This window comes from Acanthaster planci, linkage group LG18 (genome assembly GCF_054643075.1).
Source record: "Acanthaster planci isolate LZ-2023a linkage group LG18, COTS_SCS, whole genome shotgun sequence".
NCBI classification, from domain to species: domain Eukaryota; kingdom Metazoa; phylum Echinodermata; class Asteroidea; order Valvatida; family Acanthasteridae; genus Acanthaster; species Acanthaster planci.
In genome coordinates this window covers 9,126,677-9,146,699 of record NC_141794.1, presented here as the reverse complement: position 1 = coordinate 9,146,699, position 20,023 = coordinate 9,126,677, and the positions used below count along the sequence as shown (strand labels likewise).

The 20,023-nt window shown below is 40.9% G+C and overlaps 1 protein-coding gene across 1 annotated transcript; it reads left to right on the top strand.

Annotated features, from left to right (window-relative positions):
- The first annotated feature begins 52 nt into the window (after positions 1 to 52).
- On the top strand, positions 53 to 18,763 carry LOC110988590 (uncharacterized). Its single transcript, XM_022252275.2, has 14 exons — positions 53 to 255; positions 3,009 to 3,096; positions 3,368 to 3,462; positions 5,149 to 5,282; positions 5,851 to 5,949; positions 6,403 to 6,555; positions 7,830 to 7,988; positions 9,774 to 9,887; positions 11,244 to 11,477; positions 12,048 to 12,206; positions 12,838 to 12,936; positions 14,301 to 14,934; positions 15,771 to 15,916; positions 17,973 to 18,763. Exons 1-14 carry the CDS (start codon positions 186 to 188, stop codon positions 18,111 to 18,113), a joined length of 2,325 nt encoding a protein of 774 aa, XP_022107967.2. The 5' UTR covers positions 53 to 185; the 3' UTR covers positions 18,114 to 18,763.
- Positions 18,764 to 20,023: the final 1,260 nt, after the last annotated feature.

Here is a 20,023-nt window from a genome sequence, read left to right as displayed (position 1 = left end):
ACCACAGGGAACCACTTAAAATTATGCACGAAACACATTCACATTGCACGTGTGTACATGTACGTGTTTTGCAATCTTTGGTGGTCGTGTACAAGTTAAGTTACCACAATTGGCCTAGTCCTAAGTTGGAGTTGTCGACGGATGCAGAACAGTCTTTGGTCTTTAATCTGTCACCAACTTTAAACATGGCGAAAACAATTAAGAAACAGAAGCGAAAGGACAAGATCAGTAAATCTGCCTCTAGCTCCAATCCAGGTAGGCCTACGGTGCAAAAACTAAGATTTTATTTTCAAAATGATAAAGTTTATTAAACTCAACAAATCTAACCTGCTAACGTTGCCATGCTTGTACAATGACAACTTCTAGTTGAGCGCAATCTTTGAAAGTGTGCACATTTGAAATTTTGCCCAGCCACAGATGTTGCCACAAACATTGCAAACAGTAGTAAAAATTGCGTGGATACATGAACCACAGGCAACAGTCATACACTGTACGTAACACTTACCTCCATGGTAAGTGTTATATTGACATGCTCGACACAAGCTTGAGTTGTTGTGATGGTTGCTTGGTTTATTGTGTGTCAGATGCAGGAGTACGACTAGTAGTACGACTAAGCAACGATCTTTGTCCACATCCACGTGCGGCTTCAACAGAAAATGTTTTATGGTGCGACAGCATGCTCATGTGCACTGGCGATGGCACCCAACGCGTGTTGCTTGTCGTTCCTGCCATTCGGGCATAAATAATGACTGAGGAGCCCTGTGATTGGTCACTGTGACCCCCAGCACGCCACCGCCAACTGCCACTTCAAGTAGCCAGCGCGGCTAAGAATTACACACACATACAGAAAGCAGCTTCAGCCAATTTCCATGTCTTGTGTATCGATCACAGCCGTAGTCAACCATCTGGTTGCGGCTCGTCTTCGCAATTACACGCATGAACCGCATGACTCTCAGACACTGATTGGGAAATATTTGTACCTTTTTTTGGAAAACAGCATTGCTTTGGCCCGTTTTTTCTTGGTACAAAGTAGGAAGATATGTAAGCTACCATACACAGAACTTTTGGGGGAAATGGAGTGGCATTTTCTTATTGACAAACGGTGGTGGAGTCTGCTTTAGCGGACAGCAGTAGTGTAGGCACGATGGATCGGACAAAGAGTCCAAGTATCAGGACCAGCAATCTGTTGGAAAAATGACAAAAATAAAAAGCGGAAACATTTGCTCCAAACAATACCATAAAGGTATTAAACAGACTAAAAAGTCTAAGTCCATCAACTCTGGTTTTCCTCGATTCTCATTTCAGTGAAAGGGGAGGGGGTGGCAGGGTGGCCGGTGTCAGTACAGCATTTCTGCTGTCACTCGGAGGCCACCAAAAACCCCTTCTTTTCGAGAGCACTCCCTGCCCCCTGCCTTAGCCAAAAGGATTGCCCAATACAAAGGCAACAAGGGTGGGAAGTTATACTTTTGGGGGGGGGTGCTATGAGCGTGGTCCGAATGCTCGACTGAGAATGAAAAGCGTTGTTAAGATGCACTATAGTTAGATGCATCGGACCATAAAGCTACATTGCGTAATGAGCTCAATGAGCACACCTGTCGTTCGATAACAAAGAGAAATATCATTTCTATGGGTACACAACTACATGTAGAATAAAATCCCTGTTCGTGCCCTGTTAAATGTCATGTAGAGCTTATGGCGAATAAGGCTCATTTTCTGCGGGGTTCATGGGAGCGGGGCAGACATCAGACCCCACAGTTCTGGGGGTACCGCCCTGTATATGTTTTGCATAATTTTGTCTGGCCTGTTTTGCGCATGACGTGTGTGCTGCATGTACATGTACATACAGGGCTGGGGCATGGTACATTTTGCCATGAAAGAAATTTCGCCATTCAAGCATTTTGATGAATATTGCCACGTAAGAGCTATTAAGTTCCCCTGTTGATATTTATTTCGGACTTTGCTTCTCTCTGAAAAACAAATTCCTTGTTAGAGCTATTAAGTTCCCCTGTCATGCCTGTTGACATTTACATGTAATAAGCCTTTTTCACGTTTCATGTGCGCATGCTCAGAAGATTTAACAGAGGGGAAGAAATTCATGACAACGTTGCGTAACCTTTGGCACATTGATGCATGCAATTGTTATTGTTTGAGACAATTTGTTCCCCTCTAGCTTTGTTCACTTACTTATGCGGGGTGCTGAAATCAACATGGTGACAGAATCAGAAATTGGCTTATTCTGAAAATTCCTAGAGCCATACATGTATTAATGAGAAATATATCTGCAATAAAAATAGGATCCCAGACAAACCTAATAACTATCGTGGAAAATATGGATTTTGAAACGACTCCCAAAACTATCAGTTTGTACTGGAATCCTAGCCTTTACTGTTAAAAGGCAACAGTTTCTCAGCTTGACTTGTGCCAGACAGCTGGAGACATTAAAGGGAGTAGGAATCCCTGCGCCACCTGCTGGGCCCTGTTGAATGCTAACCGTCATGACTCTCTTTGAAAATTGCACAGTTTGAGGCACAAAAGTTGTGCACGTTCAGAAATTGCACTCAGTGTTTTCTGCACAGATTTAAAGTACATGTATGTTCAACCTAATGAAAATTGCTCATGGAAAATTGTGCAAGTTGTACAAATTTGAATTTTGCGCACTTCAAAGATTGCGCTGAGTATCCATAGTGGCATCAACAAAGCATCACCAAATTAAAAATTACTCACCTAAGGTTTAAAAGGTTCAAGGTTTAAAACTGGCTTCATCATACTTTAACACCTGCCACTTTGGAAGATGAATGCCGAATTTGTTTCTAGAGTCTCACAGGAAAACGAAAAACTTTTGCAATGTACTTGTATGGGGGCTGCTATCTTTCTTTTCTCTGCTATCCACACAGAGAATATAATTTTTTTGCACAAATATACTTGAATAACTTGTTGTTGCTTGTTGACATTTGTCAGACAAAAGCTTATACATGTATGCAATGCATTGTTTTGTTTATTTCATGCAGATCGGCTCAAGGGAGCTGGAGGCCACAATATGCGTGACAGGACAACAATCAAACGACTGAAGATGTACAAAGGAGGCAAACCTACAAGGTAAAAACAGCAAGTTATTAGCTGGTTGGAAACTATGCAAATCTAACAGAGATGACGTCAAGTACATAAAGGTCTAGAAGGTGCACCCTTACCACATAACCTCATGCTTTTAATTAGTGAAAACAAATAAATAGGTAAATGAAAATGACTTCAATCATGAGATGTCGCCTTTTGTACACTGAAGAATACTATATTTTGAATAGTAACCATATTATCTTACAACGTAATTGTGAGTTGTTAACCAATTTGGATGAATGATTGTTGCCTTTAGGAATGCAGCAGGCAAGATCATCAAGTCAGCAGTGTTCCAATCTCACTTGCCATCCGGGTCAGTGGCTAGGGTGGAGCCTAACCGTAGATGGTTTGGTAAGGCCACAGACAGGGGTCTAGTTTAAGCTGCTAGGCATGTGATGGGATTCAGAGCTGTAAAGAGTTCCGTATACGGACATCACTTATTTTCCCTTAAAGAGGATGGGCCGTTTTGGGAAGATTTCTTCACATAAACCAAACATACATATAATAAGAAAAGACATCTGCATAATTTCAAAATGCGCGGAAATATGTTAAAAATTATAGTTTTCACGACCCTATTTCACTCCTTTCTGGGAGCAAAAGCTAAACAACAGCCGTCGCTTACCGAAAAATGTCTGGGACTTGAACCCATGACCTCTTGCTTACAAGTGAGGACCGCTTAACCACTCGACCACCGACCTTGCCGGTGTCAGCTGGCTGGCTCGAGTCAGATGTAGCAGCGGGGACCGCAAGCAACTATTTCCAAGGATGGAAGGATGGCAAGCTCGGTGGTCCCTGGCGCAAATCCATTCTTGTAAAAACACTGACTGGTAATGATTTTTCCTGCACCATTATAAAAATTTGTCTCTCTGAAAGACGTGATTGTCCTACCATTGAACCCACGACCTCTTGCTTACTAGTGCAGATGGCTGTATTCGCTGATGTTTGTTTGATAAATCTTGTTTTAAAGTGAAACAGGCACGTGTTATCATTTACAAGCGGGAAAACCAGGTGACGCGAAATGGGTTGACATTGCTTTGGGATTTGTCTTTAAGGCCTACTGCATACTGGGAAGGCTAGATTGCCTTCCTTGTCTTTTATCTCTTTTGCCAGTTTGGTTGTTTTGTTGTGTGTTCCAGTGATTGTGGGGGTAGTTTTTGTCCATTTTTATAGGCTAGCCTACTTCGTCAAAGTTAGTGTTCCATTCCAACTCTTTTTCACCGCACACTGCGTGTCGCTTCCTTGGGCCGATCAAACTTGCCGGAACTGTGCATTCTGGTCTGAAAAGTCGAGTCCGTCCTCTGACGTCACATTTTTGCCAAGATTTGGCTGCTGCCCTCATTGGCAGATTTTGATAAAGTTTTGCGAAGAGCCCAGGTGGAGACTGAAAAAAGCCCAGCGAAAATACCAAGCTTTGCTGATTGAATGACATAAAAGAGGGGTTATAAGACGGTTGGAAACTATCACATAACGTCGATTTAACCCTAAGTGGCCCATCCCCTTTAAAATGTCATAACTGCCATCAGAAAGTGACAACACATCCTTAAAGTGGAATTTAAAACACTGAATTTTTTCAGACAAGTCTCTAGGTTTGTGCACGGGCATCAAGTGTTATCCGTATATGAAACTCTTTCCTCAGTGCTGTATCTGAAAGGCTCTTGCTAACAGTGGCATAGGGAAAGCGTTTTCTTGGGGGGGGGATGTCAGAGTCAATTTGCCAATTTCTAACTTGTTTGCCAACATCGTGTCCTGTAAAATTCATAAAGTGACTTGTGGTATGCTGCATAGGGAAATGCCAACGGCCAGTGTATATCGTTTATGTACGAATTTTGCATTTATTTGTCAACCGAAGCTCTATATGCCAACTGGAACTAATTAGTGGGGGTTGTTCCACCCCACCCCATCCCCCGTCCACCCATGGACAACATTATAACTGTATTTCCATTACAAGGCATTCATGTGTAGTGCTTTGGTTGACTGTATTGTCTTAAGAGTTCAAATGTGAATGAATATTGTGTTTTGGTGTTGTTTTTGTCAAAGGTAACACTCGAGTGATCACACAGTCAGCCTTGCAAACCTTTCAGGAGGAGATGGGTAAGGTCTTGAAAGATCCCTACCGAGTGGTCATGAGACAAACTAAACTGCCTATCACACTATTACAGGAGAAATCCAAGGTACTGTCAACCATTCCTTCCATTGTGGCATTATGTACACTCTTTGCTTTGTACCACTGACCTGTAAGCTCTCAGGTGCTAATGTCAACACCTTCGGGGGAAACTATAAGCCTTTCCCCTTGGGTTTTCTTTGGGCATCCTGCTAAAAGTAACAAAATCGAACATAACTGTCTGATGAGAAAACCCAATTTAATGTCCAAATTGCATTGGTAAAGTGCAGAATTTGCAATTGTACAATGCACAGCATCAACCCCTGCCTTTACTGGCTGTGTGGTATACTCTGCCACCGCAAAATCCAACAACATACAGTGTTGCACAAATATTTAGCAGTGTTAGGGTTAAATAACTTGACCACTTGTTGACAGTATCTGTCCTAATTAGAAGCACACCCTGTTCCCCATCAAAATTAATGAGTACAAAAATTGACTTCATACTGAAACTATCTGGAAGTAACTCGCAAGGGGCAAGTAACAATCTGCACATGTAGTTAGCTGGTCACATGATAAATAGCAATACATTTCAGTTTCTTGTTGAAATTTTCCCTTGAATTTCTTTCCTATTCTTGCAGAATTCGAGAGTTCACATTTTGGACACAGAAAGCTTTGAAACAACATTTGGCCCCAAGAAACAAAGGAAGAGGCTCAACCTGAAGGTGTCAGATTTACAGGTAAGTCAACCCAGTGTCACCCAAAACTCAGTGTTCGTAAGTTTTTGCAGTGCTGTACTTAAGTGGTTACGTCTGTCTGATCTGGTCAAAGTTGGTTGGCACAGACTTAGTTTATTCCTGCATTTTTTACACGTGCAACACATTTGCAAAAAAGGGTCATGCAGAAAAGTATGGGCACACACACAAAAAGAGATATTCCCCTCAACAAAATCTTCTCCTTTGATGGGAATCCATCTAAACAGCACTGCTATCACAGGTTATGATTTGAGTAATCGGTATCAAAGACATGTCACATAAAATATACAGAACTGATTCAAGAGTAGGCCTATGCACATGCGTACGGTACCTGATTCATTAGCACAGTGATAATAATAACACGGTTTGTGACAAGGTGATGTCATTTATAGCAGTGGATCTGTACATTAAAGGTTAGCATTTGTTCATCTTTTGCAGGATCTTCTCAAAACTGTGGAAGACTCCGCGGAGAAATACGATGAGGAGAAAGACAAAGACCTTGTGACAGACAATGAAGGGGTCAGGCCAGAGGTCAGAGAGTGGATCTTTGGAGCAGGGCAGTCAAAGAGGATATGGAATGAGTTGTATAAGGTAAGTGCATATATAGCTACTAGAACCTTGGTGTTGGAGTCAAAACCATCACGAGCAAAACCAGTCCTGAGCAACAGGGTGAATACCTTCCAAGCAGAAACAAGAAAGGACATGTTTTTACATGGAAGCCATGATCCTTTGGTGGGAACTCATCACATGGTTGGGCAGGCTAGGTTTATGTGTGTTTGGCGCGGGGCATGCTGACTACACACAACCAATTGATGTTAGAAAGTAAGGCCTTTGCATGCGTGCCAGGTGCATGCACGAGCTCATTTGGAAACTTCCCACCAGTCATCTTTTCTTTGTTGGTGAGGGTGCACTTTAACTCGGGGCAGATAATGTCAAAGATTGCTTTTGTTGCAGTTTAGTTGAATAACTTGTGACTTGAATTCAGACCGGAGGTCCGGTTTTGATATTATGATGATTCCGACTATTCTTTTCTAATCAAGGGTCCGTTATCACCCATATCCATGTGACCAGTACCAGGGGTATTCTTCCACTTTCCGAAAATAGTGAAATGTTCTGAACTTTTCCCTTCCACATTCGGATGGCATCGTTGATGTTCAGGTATTTCTGGCTGTGTCTGTATGCATAATGACATGTGTTTTTCTTTTGCTTGGTGCCCACATGCAACTCTATGTTGCTCCCTTCCCAAGCATTTTTGGAGTTTCTTGCATGTTTTCAAAATGGCCGCAAAACATTAACAGCCGCCATGTACATCTAAACATGCCGGATCCACCTAGGACTTCCCTTGTGACCCTTGACATGTTGTGTCATGATCTATATATATATATATCCATGGGTAATACCTGACCTAAGATTTGATCAAGAGTCATCAGGGAATCTTTGGTCAGGGAACCAGACCAGTCAAGACCATCACTAAACACCACAAGACCAACACAAGATCCCAAGCCTGAATTCAAGTCACAAGCTATTCAAATTAACTGCAACGAAAGCATTCCTTTGTTATTGTTCACCCTGTTACACGTGTCTGGTCTTGTGATGGTTTTTACTTCAACACCGTCTTGTTTGGCTGTTTTGAGTAAGGGTCGTTCATCATGCTAGCGACAGTTAAAGTCACAAACACCAGAATTACTTTGTTAGATTGTAGGACACTGTTTGCAACACTGCCAATCATGCAATCTGAATAGTACACTGGTAAGTCATCTTTATTGCTATGGTAACATGGCAGTGACTACAGACAGAAGAATCCCAGGGATTTTGTTTGTCAAACAGCCTGTTTATAAAAACAAATTTCATTCTCCTCTGGCCAGGTGATTGACTCATCAGACATTGTAGTACAAGTCCTGGATGCTAGGGATCCCATGGGTACCAGATCCAAGTTTGTGGAGACTTACCTGAAGAAAGAGAAACCCCATAAGCACTTGGTCTTTGTAATGAACAAGGTGGACCTGGTGCCTACATGGGTCACGGTAAGCTCCACATCCTTTCTTCTTGTAGGAAGACCTGTGCTAATGTAGCGGTCACTTTCCTGTTCTTTCCCTATGCTGTGTACACGGCACTCATTGCTTCATTGGATTGTATCAGTCAATGTCGCAAAATTTTGCATTGGTATTTTTCCATATTGGTCATGTGCACAATGAATTCTCAATATGGCAGTCTTACTGACCTTCAGACCTGACGCACTTCCGCCACTGTCATAGGCAATGACCAGGGTGAAATGCATAGCATTTTGGTAGTGTAGTACAGAATGCTAAACAATGGATATTTGTTTGGCCGTCATATTAAATAGCAAATTTCATTGGAACCAAAAAATGTATTTTAGACGTTTTCTTTCGTTTTATTGGGATAATTGCCTAAGTTTGATATGTAGAAAAGCCTAACCCCTGTGTTTCCACAGCATGTCATAGTGGATAGTTTTCATGTGATTCTCAGTGCCAATGGTGTGGTGACTAATTGGTGACCAATTTTCAAGGAAACTGTTGTACACAGTTTTATCAGGTAACACAAGATTCAAAACAAACCATCTGTTTCAGCTGGTACATGGAGTTGGTAAAAAGTTTTTTCTCAGTTATTTTGTTTATAAATATGCTTATATTTACAGTACTTGAGAGTTTAGCACGCACATTTTGTGGACAATTTTAGTTTTGTTTCAGCAATATTGCTATGAAAAAATCAGCTACTCAAATATCAATATCACCTGCACTAGTGCATGGTCTTCTTTGTCACCATGTTTAAGGTGATTCTGAAATGCTCTCATGCAGAGATAAAATATCCTATTATGGTCACAGCAGGGCCTAGAACCCAGTACCCATCTAGTAGGTAGAGCCAATGATTTTCCATTTTAAAATAGGTATTTTCCATTTTGCCAAATCCCAAATTCTGCTTCAGAAATGCAAATTCTGTTTCATACCTTCGTAAGCATGAAATAGGAGCACAAGTTTTAAACTATGCCTGGAAACCATTCACCCAACCATACACCCCCCCAAAAAAGAAAAGAAAATAAACAAAGTAAAAAATAAAAAACAGTTTTGTTTGGAAACACTCTGCAATGTTTCTAACTTTTTTTATAATTTCTGTAATGAAAATTAAAAAGAAAATCCACACAACAAATACGGCATCCCCCACCCCTGATTTCCCACTAGCCTTATCTCAAGGTGTCTGTGCGGATTCACAGACTGAATTCCCCACGCGTGCAATAACCATATGTGTGAGTATGAACTTATTTGCACCTTGATTTCATTGCTAGTACGGTGCATGCGTGAACAGCCAATGTGTGTGCCGTACATTGCCGCTGCATGCATGGGGCTCACACACGCCATAGCGCTTGCAAGTATCGGCACCGGCACAGACGACCCAATCATGTGGTGGAGTGGTGTAATTTAGCATGTTTCCAGCATAATTCATTCATGAAAAGCAAGCACTTTAAAAGGGTAGGCATTTATTTGTTGTACGTTGCAGAAACATTTCTTTACTTTTTAAGCCATTCTTTGTTGGCAATTTGCAAGTTCCATTCCAAGCAGTGGAAGTGTTGATTCCGTGAATTCCGTCCATTTTCTGTGATCGTGGGAAATTATTGGCTCTTGGTAGGTTATGGCCAGTTGTTTGTTAATCTTTGTTGTGAACTTACAATCTGTCTTTAATTGACTAATATTTGTGATAGACCAATATACCACAACCACTGAATGCACTTGAAAGTTTTCCTTTCCATAGGTATTTGACAAAATTAACAACATACTTGAAACATTTTGATACAGAAACGTTGGGTTGCCCTCCTGTCTGCTGAATACCCCACTCTGGCATTTCATGCAAGTGTCAAGAATCCATTTGGTAAAGGCGCCCTCATTCAACTCCTCAGGCAGTTTGGCAAGGTACATGTAGATATGATGTAGATGTCATTGTATCAGTAAAATCTATTGATTAAATTGTAAACTTGGCACTGTTTGAAGTTGTATTCTGTTTAGCAGCCTGGATTCTTCAGAAACACCTCCAAAAACTCCCATCAAGAAATTCTGTTTGAGTGCACCTTAGGGCCACCACATGTCTTCCTTTCACAGTGAGGTAGTTAGTCGAAATAATAGATGTGACAGTACTGTTTACAGGTTGCCCAGACTCACTGTATGTCAGAAGCCCACTAGTATTTACATGTAATGGTGGATGCATTGTGCATGCTGTTGTATGGTCCTTGGAAGTTTCTCTCATCAGTTGCATCAGTTACAGAGCATACATTGATCTTCTTTCTGCCATTACTGGGGGCTTATAAAGCATACATTGATTTCCTTTCTGCCATTACTGGGGGCTTACAAAGCATACATTGATCTTCTTTCTGCCATTACTGGGGGCTTATAAAGCATACATTGATTTTCTTTCTGCCATTACTGGGGGCTTATAAACCATACATTGATTTTCTTTCTGCCATTACTGGGGGCTTATAAAGCATACATTGATCTTCTTTCTGCCATTACTGGGGGCTTATAAAGCATACATTGATCTTCTTTCTGCCGTTACTGGGGGCTTATAAAGCATACATTGATCTTCTTTCTGCCGTCACTGGGGGCTTATAAAGCATACATTGATTTTCTTTCTGCCATTACTGGGGGCTTATAAAGCATACATTGATCTTCTTTCTGCCATTACTGGGGGCTTATAAAGCATACATTGATCTTCTTTCTGCCATCACTGGGGGCTTATAAAGCATACATTGATTTTCTTTCTGCCATTACTGGGGGCTTATAAAGCATACATTGATTTTCTTTCTGCCATTACTGGGGGCTTATAAAGCATACATTGATTTTCTTTCTGCCATTACTGGGGGCTTATAAAGCATACATTGATCTTCTTTCTGCCATTACTGGGGGCTTATAAAGCATACATTGATCTTCTTTCTGCCATCACTGGGGGCTTATAAAGCATACATTGATTTTCTTTCTGCCATTACTGGGGGCTTATAAAGCATACATTGATTTTCTTTCTGCCATTACTGGGGGCTTATAAAGCATACATTGATTTTCTTTCTGCCATTACTGGGGGCTTATAAAGCATACATTGATCTTCTTTCTGCCATTACTGGGGGCTTATAGAGATTTACATTACATTGATCTCATACCTGAGTTTGTTGGTAGGTTAGCCTGTGGTGTTTTGAGAGTTTGTATGATGCAATCTGTCAAATGACATGTAAAATGTAGCTTGAAATTACTTATATATTTTATTTCTTTGTTTTTTAACAGCTTCACATTGACAAGAAGCAGATTAGCGTTGGCTTCATTGGTTACCCAAATGTCGGTAAGAGTTCCATCATCAACACTCTAAGAGCCAAGAAGGTCTGTAAGGTGGCACCAGTACCCGGTGAGACCAAAGTCTGGCAATATATCACATTGATGAAGCGCATCTTCCTGATTGATTGCCCTGGTGTGGTCTACCCAACTGGCGACACAGATGCAGAGATTGTCCTGAAAGGAGTGGTAAGTTCCAAACATCATCTCACCATTCCTGGTCATCAGTCACTGTGTTTGAAAAGTATGCCCTTTAGTTTTGTTCTCTTAAAATAATGCCTTTATTTACCGGTGTTCTGTATTTGACATTCACATCCCAATTTGAGAACATATCTGTCCATTTTTCTATATAATTCTTAAAGAATAGAAAGAAATCAACCAGCACTGATTCCTACAATTATGCAACGAGGATGCTACATGTTTCTTTGTACACATGCGTCTTCCCAGTGAACAACGGTTAAATTACAAAAATATTAAAAAGGCATGAATCTGATACTGTAGAGTATTTCCAATTTCATGAGAAAATAAGAATAAAGTGTCATCAACTTTCCTCAGATGTTTGTATGGGGTCCGGGAAGTGACATCAGGATGCAACTTTCTCCCTAATTATGATTCACAGTAAAGTTTTGAACGCTTTATGAATTCTTCATTTTCCACAGGATTTGAGGACCTCACTTAGCTGGAGTTTTCAGTTCTGTCTTGCTGTATGTTGTGGATGGTTATAAACCCTAATTTCAATGACTGAATTTTTTTCTCAAGGTGCGGGTTGAAAGGCTTGAGACCCCCGAGGACTACATTCCAGCCCTTCTTGACCGGGTCAAGCTGGACTATATAAGGAAGACCTACCGAGTGACTGACTGGACAGATCCCAATGATTTCTTGGAGAAAGTTGCCCAGAGGACTGGCAAACTGCTCAAGGTAAGAAATGAGGACTCTACTTCAAATTTAAAAGCTGAGCAAAAATTGCTGGGAAATATCATATATAAACCAGTAATGATGATGGTCACATAACATTTTGATTCATAACTTGTTACAGCTCCCAACAAGTTTGATGCTGTCAGCATCAAAGTTTGTGAAATTTGTTCCTGGTCAAATCTGGATCTGCAGGAGATGCTTCATTGATCTTTTTGAAGTTCTCCCTAAGATACCATTTCAGTCACTGGAGAATTCTCAAATATCCTTTTTGTTTTTAAATATGATGGCATAATTTTATGTGTGTGTGTTCTGGAAGTTTCTTTATTAAGTACATGTATTTTTAGTAAAGTTCTGAAGACAAACAAAATCAAGAAGGAAAGAAAAGTCAGTGTTAAGAGAAATATTTATCAAGCTGTCTTTAGAATAACTACAATGATCAAACAAACGATAGTTGTAAAGTTACAATACTGATAGTAGCATACTTCAGCAGTTGCTTGGGCTACATTCAGAGTTGCACATTTGGATCACATCAGTCAAATACTGAACAAATGTCAGTTTCCCCTCTCCCTAGAAAACACCTTATCTCCCATTTGTGGTTTTTGTATATTAAACGTTATCCCTGTTGCATGCCTAGGGTGGGGAACCAGATGTCCGAACCGTTGCCAAAATGGTTCTTAATGACTGGCAACGAGGGAAGGTACCATTCTTTGTCAAGCCTCCAAACTGTGAACTGGTGAGTATTCAAGCGGGAAGGGGGGGGGGTAGTTAAGCTTGTGGCTGAATTCCTGCAAACATGACTACTTGCCAATGATGATATTTTGGTGAAAATTGTTGGCTTACTTTTCAGAGCCAAACCCTGCAAATACTGATTCGAGATAGACATCTTCACAACTTTTGTACAATACTCAACACAACATCCTAAAAATTTATGGCCCACCGTTTCAGTTCAACATGTGGTCTGTTTTCACAAACTTACCGGGTGTGTGTGTGTGCAAAACAAAAAATTGGAGATAAGACGGGATTTATGGGGAAAATATGGTTTGAACCTTGTGTTGAAATTAATGTACTCTTTAACCCTCCTATGCTGAAGTCACTCTTTGGGTCACTTGGTGAACACCTCAAAGAAGCACAGCTGTGTGGTGTTGTGCACTGCACCAACAGTCCCTCACAGGAATATCAGATTGCACTTTTGTGCTGCCCAACAACTGTGCTTCACTGTTTCATGTGCATTAACCACTACCAGCCGGGGACTCCGGGATCGGAGCCGTATGGTTTATATGTGTGGCCGGGGTCTCCGAACTCGGACAAAGGAAACAGGGCCCTGTAACAAAAGACCGTACTCCGAACAAAAGACCAGGCTGCTGGGCATGACCGGCATTTTTCACTCTCAAAAGTGGTGATAATCAAGCATTATTTTGAAACCGTATACCAGGGTTTGGGGTATTTAGAGCAAGCGGATTACCACCGGGGACAAAAGCTCTCCACCACCGCAGCGATGAGCCACACAGCACCGCTGCATGCTAATCTGGCCCCTATTGAAAAGAGGTCAGCAGTGCACTGAGCCAGGTTCGTGAACAAAAGACAGCTGTATAACACCGCACAATCTGGGCTCTGTTTACAAGGCTGCAGGCCTGGCTGAAATATTCGGGTGTCAATGAAGGTCACCTGTCAACTTAGAGTAGTGCCTGAAGATTACTCCGTGCGGCTATAAACGACTGTTAAATGGAATGATGAATTGTTGAAGGATTTTGAAAACGGAAAAAATGATAGTCATGCCGGCCCAGCATCCTCAACGTTGAAAAATGCCCCGGTCCGAAGTGGTTAATGTGCAGTAAACCAAATGCAGTGAAGAGGACTGCATAAAAGACCCTGGGTCATTTTGTGCTGGCAATCTACTGTGTACACACTGAACCTGTGCATGTTTGAGTTCTATATAGAAAATACATGCTCACCAGTGACTACGGGCATTTGTGCACATTTGTGCTGTAAAACCAAAGGAGGGTTAATCTACATGTAAGCTGCCTTTATAATTCAGATTTTTGTTCTCAATATCTCTGTATCTATACATTTAAAAGTGAAAATGTCTTCTGTTTACAGGATCCAGAAAATGAGAAGGAAGGTGTGTCAGATAAGACAAAGATGACAGTTCCCAGTGATGAATATAAAAGTGTTGGACCCCCAGAAACCTCACAAAGTGAAGTAACCATCACCTCCTCAGTGGATAAAAACACCGCTTCTGAAAAATCGCAAGCCACTAAATGTGTCTCATCATTACATCAGGATTTCAGTGGCATTAGCATAGGGGTGGACTTTGCAAGCGATGATTTGCAGCCAGATGAAAACAGAAGAGGAAGCTCGCCTGTGAGCACTAGCGGAGAGGAAGTAGAGAGCCCCCTTGTGGCCAGTACTGGAGAAGTTGACACAGAACAGTCCCAAACGGATCCAGTTGCTGAAGATGTGACTGAAATTGTCCCTGACAAGGACAGAAAGAGGCCAAAATCAAAGACTCAGAAACTCAAAGCACCCTCCATGGAAAAAATGATAGCCAAGTACAAGTCTAGTGCACCAAACTCAGAGCCAGCCAATATTGGTGTGACTGCATTTGGGGTGAATGCTTTCCTCAGTCGAGACAATCAGAAGATGTTAGCCAGCATTCAGGCAGCCAGGAAACTCAAGGAATCTAGCAAAGAAGAAGGGAACTCTGCAACAAAAACATCCAAAAAGAAACCAGGTAAAATGTTGACAAGTTTCAAGTCTTACATAAATTGTACGAAAGAACTCGTATTTTGACCAGAGCCTAAGTTCATTTGCAAATTCTTTGACATTAGTAGGTTTTTCCCAGATACTTTGATTTTTATGCATAATCAAAAGTTTATTCAAAGACCATACTTAACCCCTTGACGATGGGAATTTCTTCCTGAAAGCCGACTCCAAACATTCCAGCCTCGCTTGGCCACGAAGGCCACCTGCCAAACCGCAAATTCTCGGTTTGTGGCCCTGCATGCTCTGCACACTTTGAATTACACGTTGAAAAGGCTGATTGTTCGGTGGCTTGTGGCTCTACTCACCCTTCCACATTCCCGTTGCCTCTTTTCAAAGTGGGGACTATTGTGAAGCTGGTGATTATGATGCAAAATCGGTCTTTCCATTTCTGGGCTACACACAAATGCCAACCACCATATATACAAGAGCCAGGGTCTGCCTTCTTTCACCGTGTTCGCTCGAGTGTGGGCCAAGAATAATAGCTGAAAAGCGGGCTGAGGATCTCAATTTTTACGACGGCTATAGCCGCTTCCTGGCGCGAAGGGGTTTCTTACCACCTTTTGTTGTTGTATAAGTAATGACAAAAGGCTTAACAATAGCTGTTATTTTCTTTGACACCTTTATATTAGACACTGATATCTGCAAGTCTCAATGCACATTTTGGAAGAAGAAAGAACCTTTTCAGCAACCATTAGTCACAATGCCATCCCCAGTCATTTGCTGTCTTCTGTTGCTTTTTTTATACTGCTCACCATTGGGGTTTGCCTGAGATCTCTGATACATGTGATTTATCAACCATTTCAGTTGGACGTTCCTTCCTGAAACTTGACAAAGTTGAGGACACTGAAGATGACAAGAGAGGTCAAATGAGGAAACGATATTTTGAAACAGTAGATGATGAGGATGATGGCAGGAAGGCCAAGCAGAGCAAAGGACTTACTGCCAAAGAGGTAACAACAATTATTATTTACTTACTTTCTTGTCCAGTTTGTTTTCCTGTTTATGTAACGGGGAAAAATGGCACACTATGGGAAACTCACAAAACAGCAAAACCTCTTAACAAAACTAAGGATTTTTGAAGGAAAAGTTGCAGGAAACTGAATTAATAAGGACTCAGACCCAATATTTGACTTCAAAAAAGTGACAAAAATCTAATGTATTAATGAAAAAGTACAAGGAAAAGGCAAAAAAACCAAAAGGACTAAATGACTAAAAAAACACCCCAAGACTAAAACTTTAAAAAGTCTAAAAACCAAAACCCAACACTGTGTGTATAAGTGGCCTTTGAAGTACACTCCAAGAAGAAGTCAATGACTTGAGCAGACAAAACACAAGCAGGACGCACCACTCTAGTTAAGAAGGTGAAAGATGAACACAGGTACAGGGACATGTACACACTTCACTGCTGGTCTGCTGTACTGAACTGCCTTGTCCAGGAGGCAACTTTATAGGGGACATTGGGCTAAAGTAAACAAACAGGGGGACACACTACCAAGAAAGGGTGGGGATATCCAACTGAGACTGAAATAAATGGGGTTTTCCTCACTAAGGGGCACTACTCCTATCTTCTCAACAATAAAGAATACATATAAAATAACAACTGAAAATTGGCTCTGCCACATTTACTTACGCTGTACAGTGAAGCACGTGATTTTCTTGGTCCTCAAAATCGGCTTTAAGGATAAATGAACTTTTTTTGTGAAATGAATTGTGGTGTAAACATGAGGTATGGCATCGGGGCCAGTTATGTTTGTAAAAACACCCAATTTGTTTGAAGAGGTTACGGAAGTGTCTCAGAAGTTGGGAAAGTTTGCATTCTGTTGGACAGTTCATTTTCAGCAGGAATAATGAGCTTTGTGCTTAGACCATGCAAAGGCAGCATTCCAGTGGGAATGCAATGTTGATAGTGGAAGGGCTTCCTGTTTCAGAATAAGGACACAGCATTCTGAATGGAACGTTCCCTGTTCTGAATTATCCCCCTCAGCTGATGAGCTGCTGATTGTTCATCAACTCCTGTCAAATTATTTGACACTTAGACTTTGAACTTCAATGATGGCAGTGCCTTTCAGAAATTCTCTCTGTTGAGACGTAAGATATACTAGTTATTCTGCTTTCTCCTGCTACCTCTGTCCTTGCTACTGAATTAAATTTCCTAGGTTTCCTATAAAGTCCAGACTTATTTTCAAGGTTTTTGGTCAATGAAGACAGTATGCAGGTAACTGGTTCCAGCCAATCTGGAAGAAAGCAACATCAGCATTTAATTTTGTGCATTTTTTTGCAAGATTTTCAAAGTCGGCTTTTTATATGATTTTTAGGTTTTTTTATGTCTGCTTTGTACAAAATTATGAGAAGTTTTTAAATGTTGGCTTCTTTACCAGCTGTTATCTTTCTATGTGGCCACTTACACCCCAGTGTTAATATGTAAGGTGCTCTGTGCCTGCAGTGCGTTTTTTTATTTCTGTGTTTCCTGTGAAGATTGTCTCCTGTGCCTTGGCCCTTAGATATCACACAAATGCATGTGAATTGGACCCAGATTATCTATACAGAATAATACTGGAGTACATGTACATCCGTCAAGGAATATTTGCTCCGACTAAAAACTTCTACTGTTAGCAAGAGATGAATGGAATGAATTATCGAATCCTACCCTAATTGACCCATCCTCAGATAATTTGAATATTAACACTACAAGACTTATTTCTTTGCGATAAAATTTCTGTTGGCACAATGAGGGTTTTTAGTAAATTGGCTTCATCTCTGTCTTAGGCTTTGCCTGACTTTGAAACTGTTAGCTCATTAGTAAGTCCAATAATGTCAACAAACTGTTGATTTACATGCAAGCAATGCAAATGTTGATGTATTTCTGCTGGAACACTGGTAGCTTTTAAAGTGAGTATTGATGCCAGAGATGAAGCCTGAGACGGAGACTAATTTGGGATTGGAAATCTCCCACAGACACTTGCCAGGATGTTATATATTAAGAATCGTTTGTTTCTTTTTGATCAGCGGAGGCGAAATGAAAGGAAAGCACAATCCAAGAAGACAGGTCAGCACTACTATGCTACAGCCAATGTCAAGAATAAAAACCGCAATAGGAGCAGAGATCCCAATGCTAGACCAAGAAAGGGGATCAAACAGAGGAGATAATGGATACAATCTTATTTAGTTATGAATGATAACTCTTCCACAATGTAAATTCTATTAGATGATGAAAGTCGGAAGATTATTAATAAATCACACCAATACATGGATCCACTAACATGTAGCCCATCCAGTGAGCAAGTGATCATTTTCCTCTTCAGTGCTACACTGCATGTTCAAGCCTTGTGCTGCATTCAGACATATAGAGGTCTTTTTCAAATTTATATCAAAACTGTGACTTGTCAAAACACCACTGGGCAGGGTTCAGTACTTTGATTAAATGTCTGTTTAACCTAACTTGTTTTCTCTGAATATTTTTAGTTGATATAATTCAGGATCAAGGCAAAATGGACAACAATGTTTAATGGGACAAACAAGATCCAATTTTCAAAATAATTCACTCATAAGTTAACCCAGTATGAATTTTTATGTGAAATAACAGAATTCCCTGGTGAAAAGTTGTTGAATTTCAAGAACAAAGAACAGTTTGTCCAGGCCTCGAAAAGATATGGGTATTTAATGCAAGACTTCTGCAGACTCACTGACATTGGCTCGGTAGCTGTCAGATAAATGCTGTCCACACTATTTATGGTTGATTTCAAGCAGACTTCTGAAAATGAGGCTTTAAGAGTGTTTATTAAAATGATTACAAAATAGTGATGGCTCCATGTTTGATATAAGTGTTAGCTTGTCTAAGTCCAAGCTCCTTTTTTTATGATTTCAGCTTGTGATTGAGGCACTTTAGCTTAGACTTAAGCAGAGCAGTATGTAGAGAGACTATAACAACTTCAGACTTGGGGACCAAAATAGCTGTTCATTATGTGTGCAGTTACAGCAAGCTTATTGTCCGTGTATACTGGCGCAGAATCCACCATTTTGATTTAAACAATGAGCACAGATAAATGCATAGACCACTAGGTCCTATTCAAAACTACAGGGGGTTTCGGGATGGGCGCAGCACCCAACTAAAAGCAAAACTATGGGCAAATTCACCCCTCGGTATGGGGAATTTAGGCACAGTTCTAGAATTTCAGCTATAAAATTCTATGAAACCATTTTTCGATTGTAAAAAAATCCTCACTTTACTTAATTTATCCCATAGGGATTCAAAACAATGCGGTTGCAATATTTGAAAAGAAGGAAGAAGTTGAACATGTTTGTTTTGGAAGCACATGTAAACAAATACATGTACAGACAATAAGTGCGTTGTGAGTAATACGCACTGAACGCACTGCCATCCATCATTTTGCCTATTTTTGCCCATACTTTTCAAAAATCACGGTTATACGCGCAAGACTGACGGTCTATGCGTTTATATGTATGCCTGTAACAATGAGGCAGTTTCAAAAAGCAAAGGTCTTGGAACAAAGTGTGCGAACCAACTATTGTGCGCGTGCGTAGCTGTTCAGAAAGTGCCAATTCATGGTTAGGCCACGCTCTGACGTTGCTGGTTGCTGCCTGCATGGTCCTGCTTAATGTTATGTTTGACCACGTTGTTGACGGTCGGCCTCCGGCGGGTTTCGAGTCAACTCGGACCCAAACCAACTCGAACCCATGCCAACTCGGCCCCAATACTAACCCTGACCCACGACCCACTCGGACCCAACCCCAGCAGCGTGATTAACTTGTTGAAATTTTTTATTTTGTCCACTTTTACATTTTAGCACTTGGTAAATGACACTTTTGCACTGCATGCTGCTGAGATGTAACGTCCTCTCTACGACACGTTATGCAGGGAAACGGTGGCACAGGATTCCCAGAATTTCTCCGTTTTCGAGTTTAAACAGGCATGGTGGTTGAACACCGTACAGGACTAGATTTGATATCAGTGATGTCTTGGAACAAGTGATAAATGACCGACGAGCGTCGTATTTTTATGGAGGCACATTTCCTTTGATGTCTTATTTGCCGCTTGT

Coding starts and splice junctions, on each gene's coding strand:
- LOC110988590 (XM_022252275.2), top strand. CDS start 186: ATGGCGAAAACAATTAAGAAACAGAAGCGAAAGGACAAGATCAGTAAA. Junction 3,097..3,367: donor AAAGGAGGCAAACCTACAAG/GTAAAAACAGCA, acceptor TGTTGCCTTTAG/GAATGCAGCAGGCAAGATCA. Junction 5,950..6,402: donor TGAAGGTGTCAGATTTACAG/GTAAGTCAACCC, acceptor CATCTTTTGCAG/GATCTTCTCAAAACTGTGGA.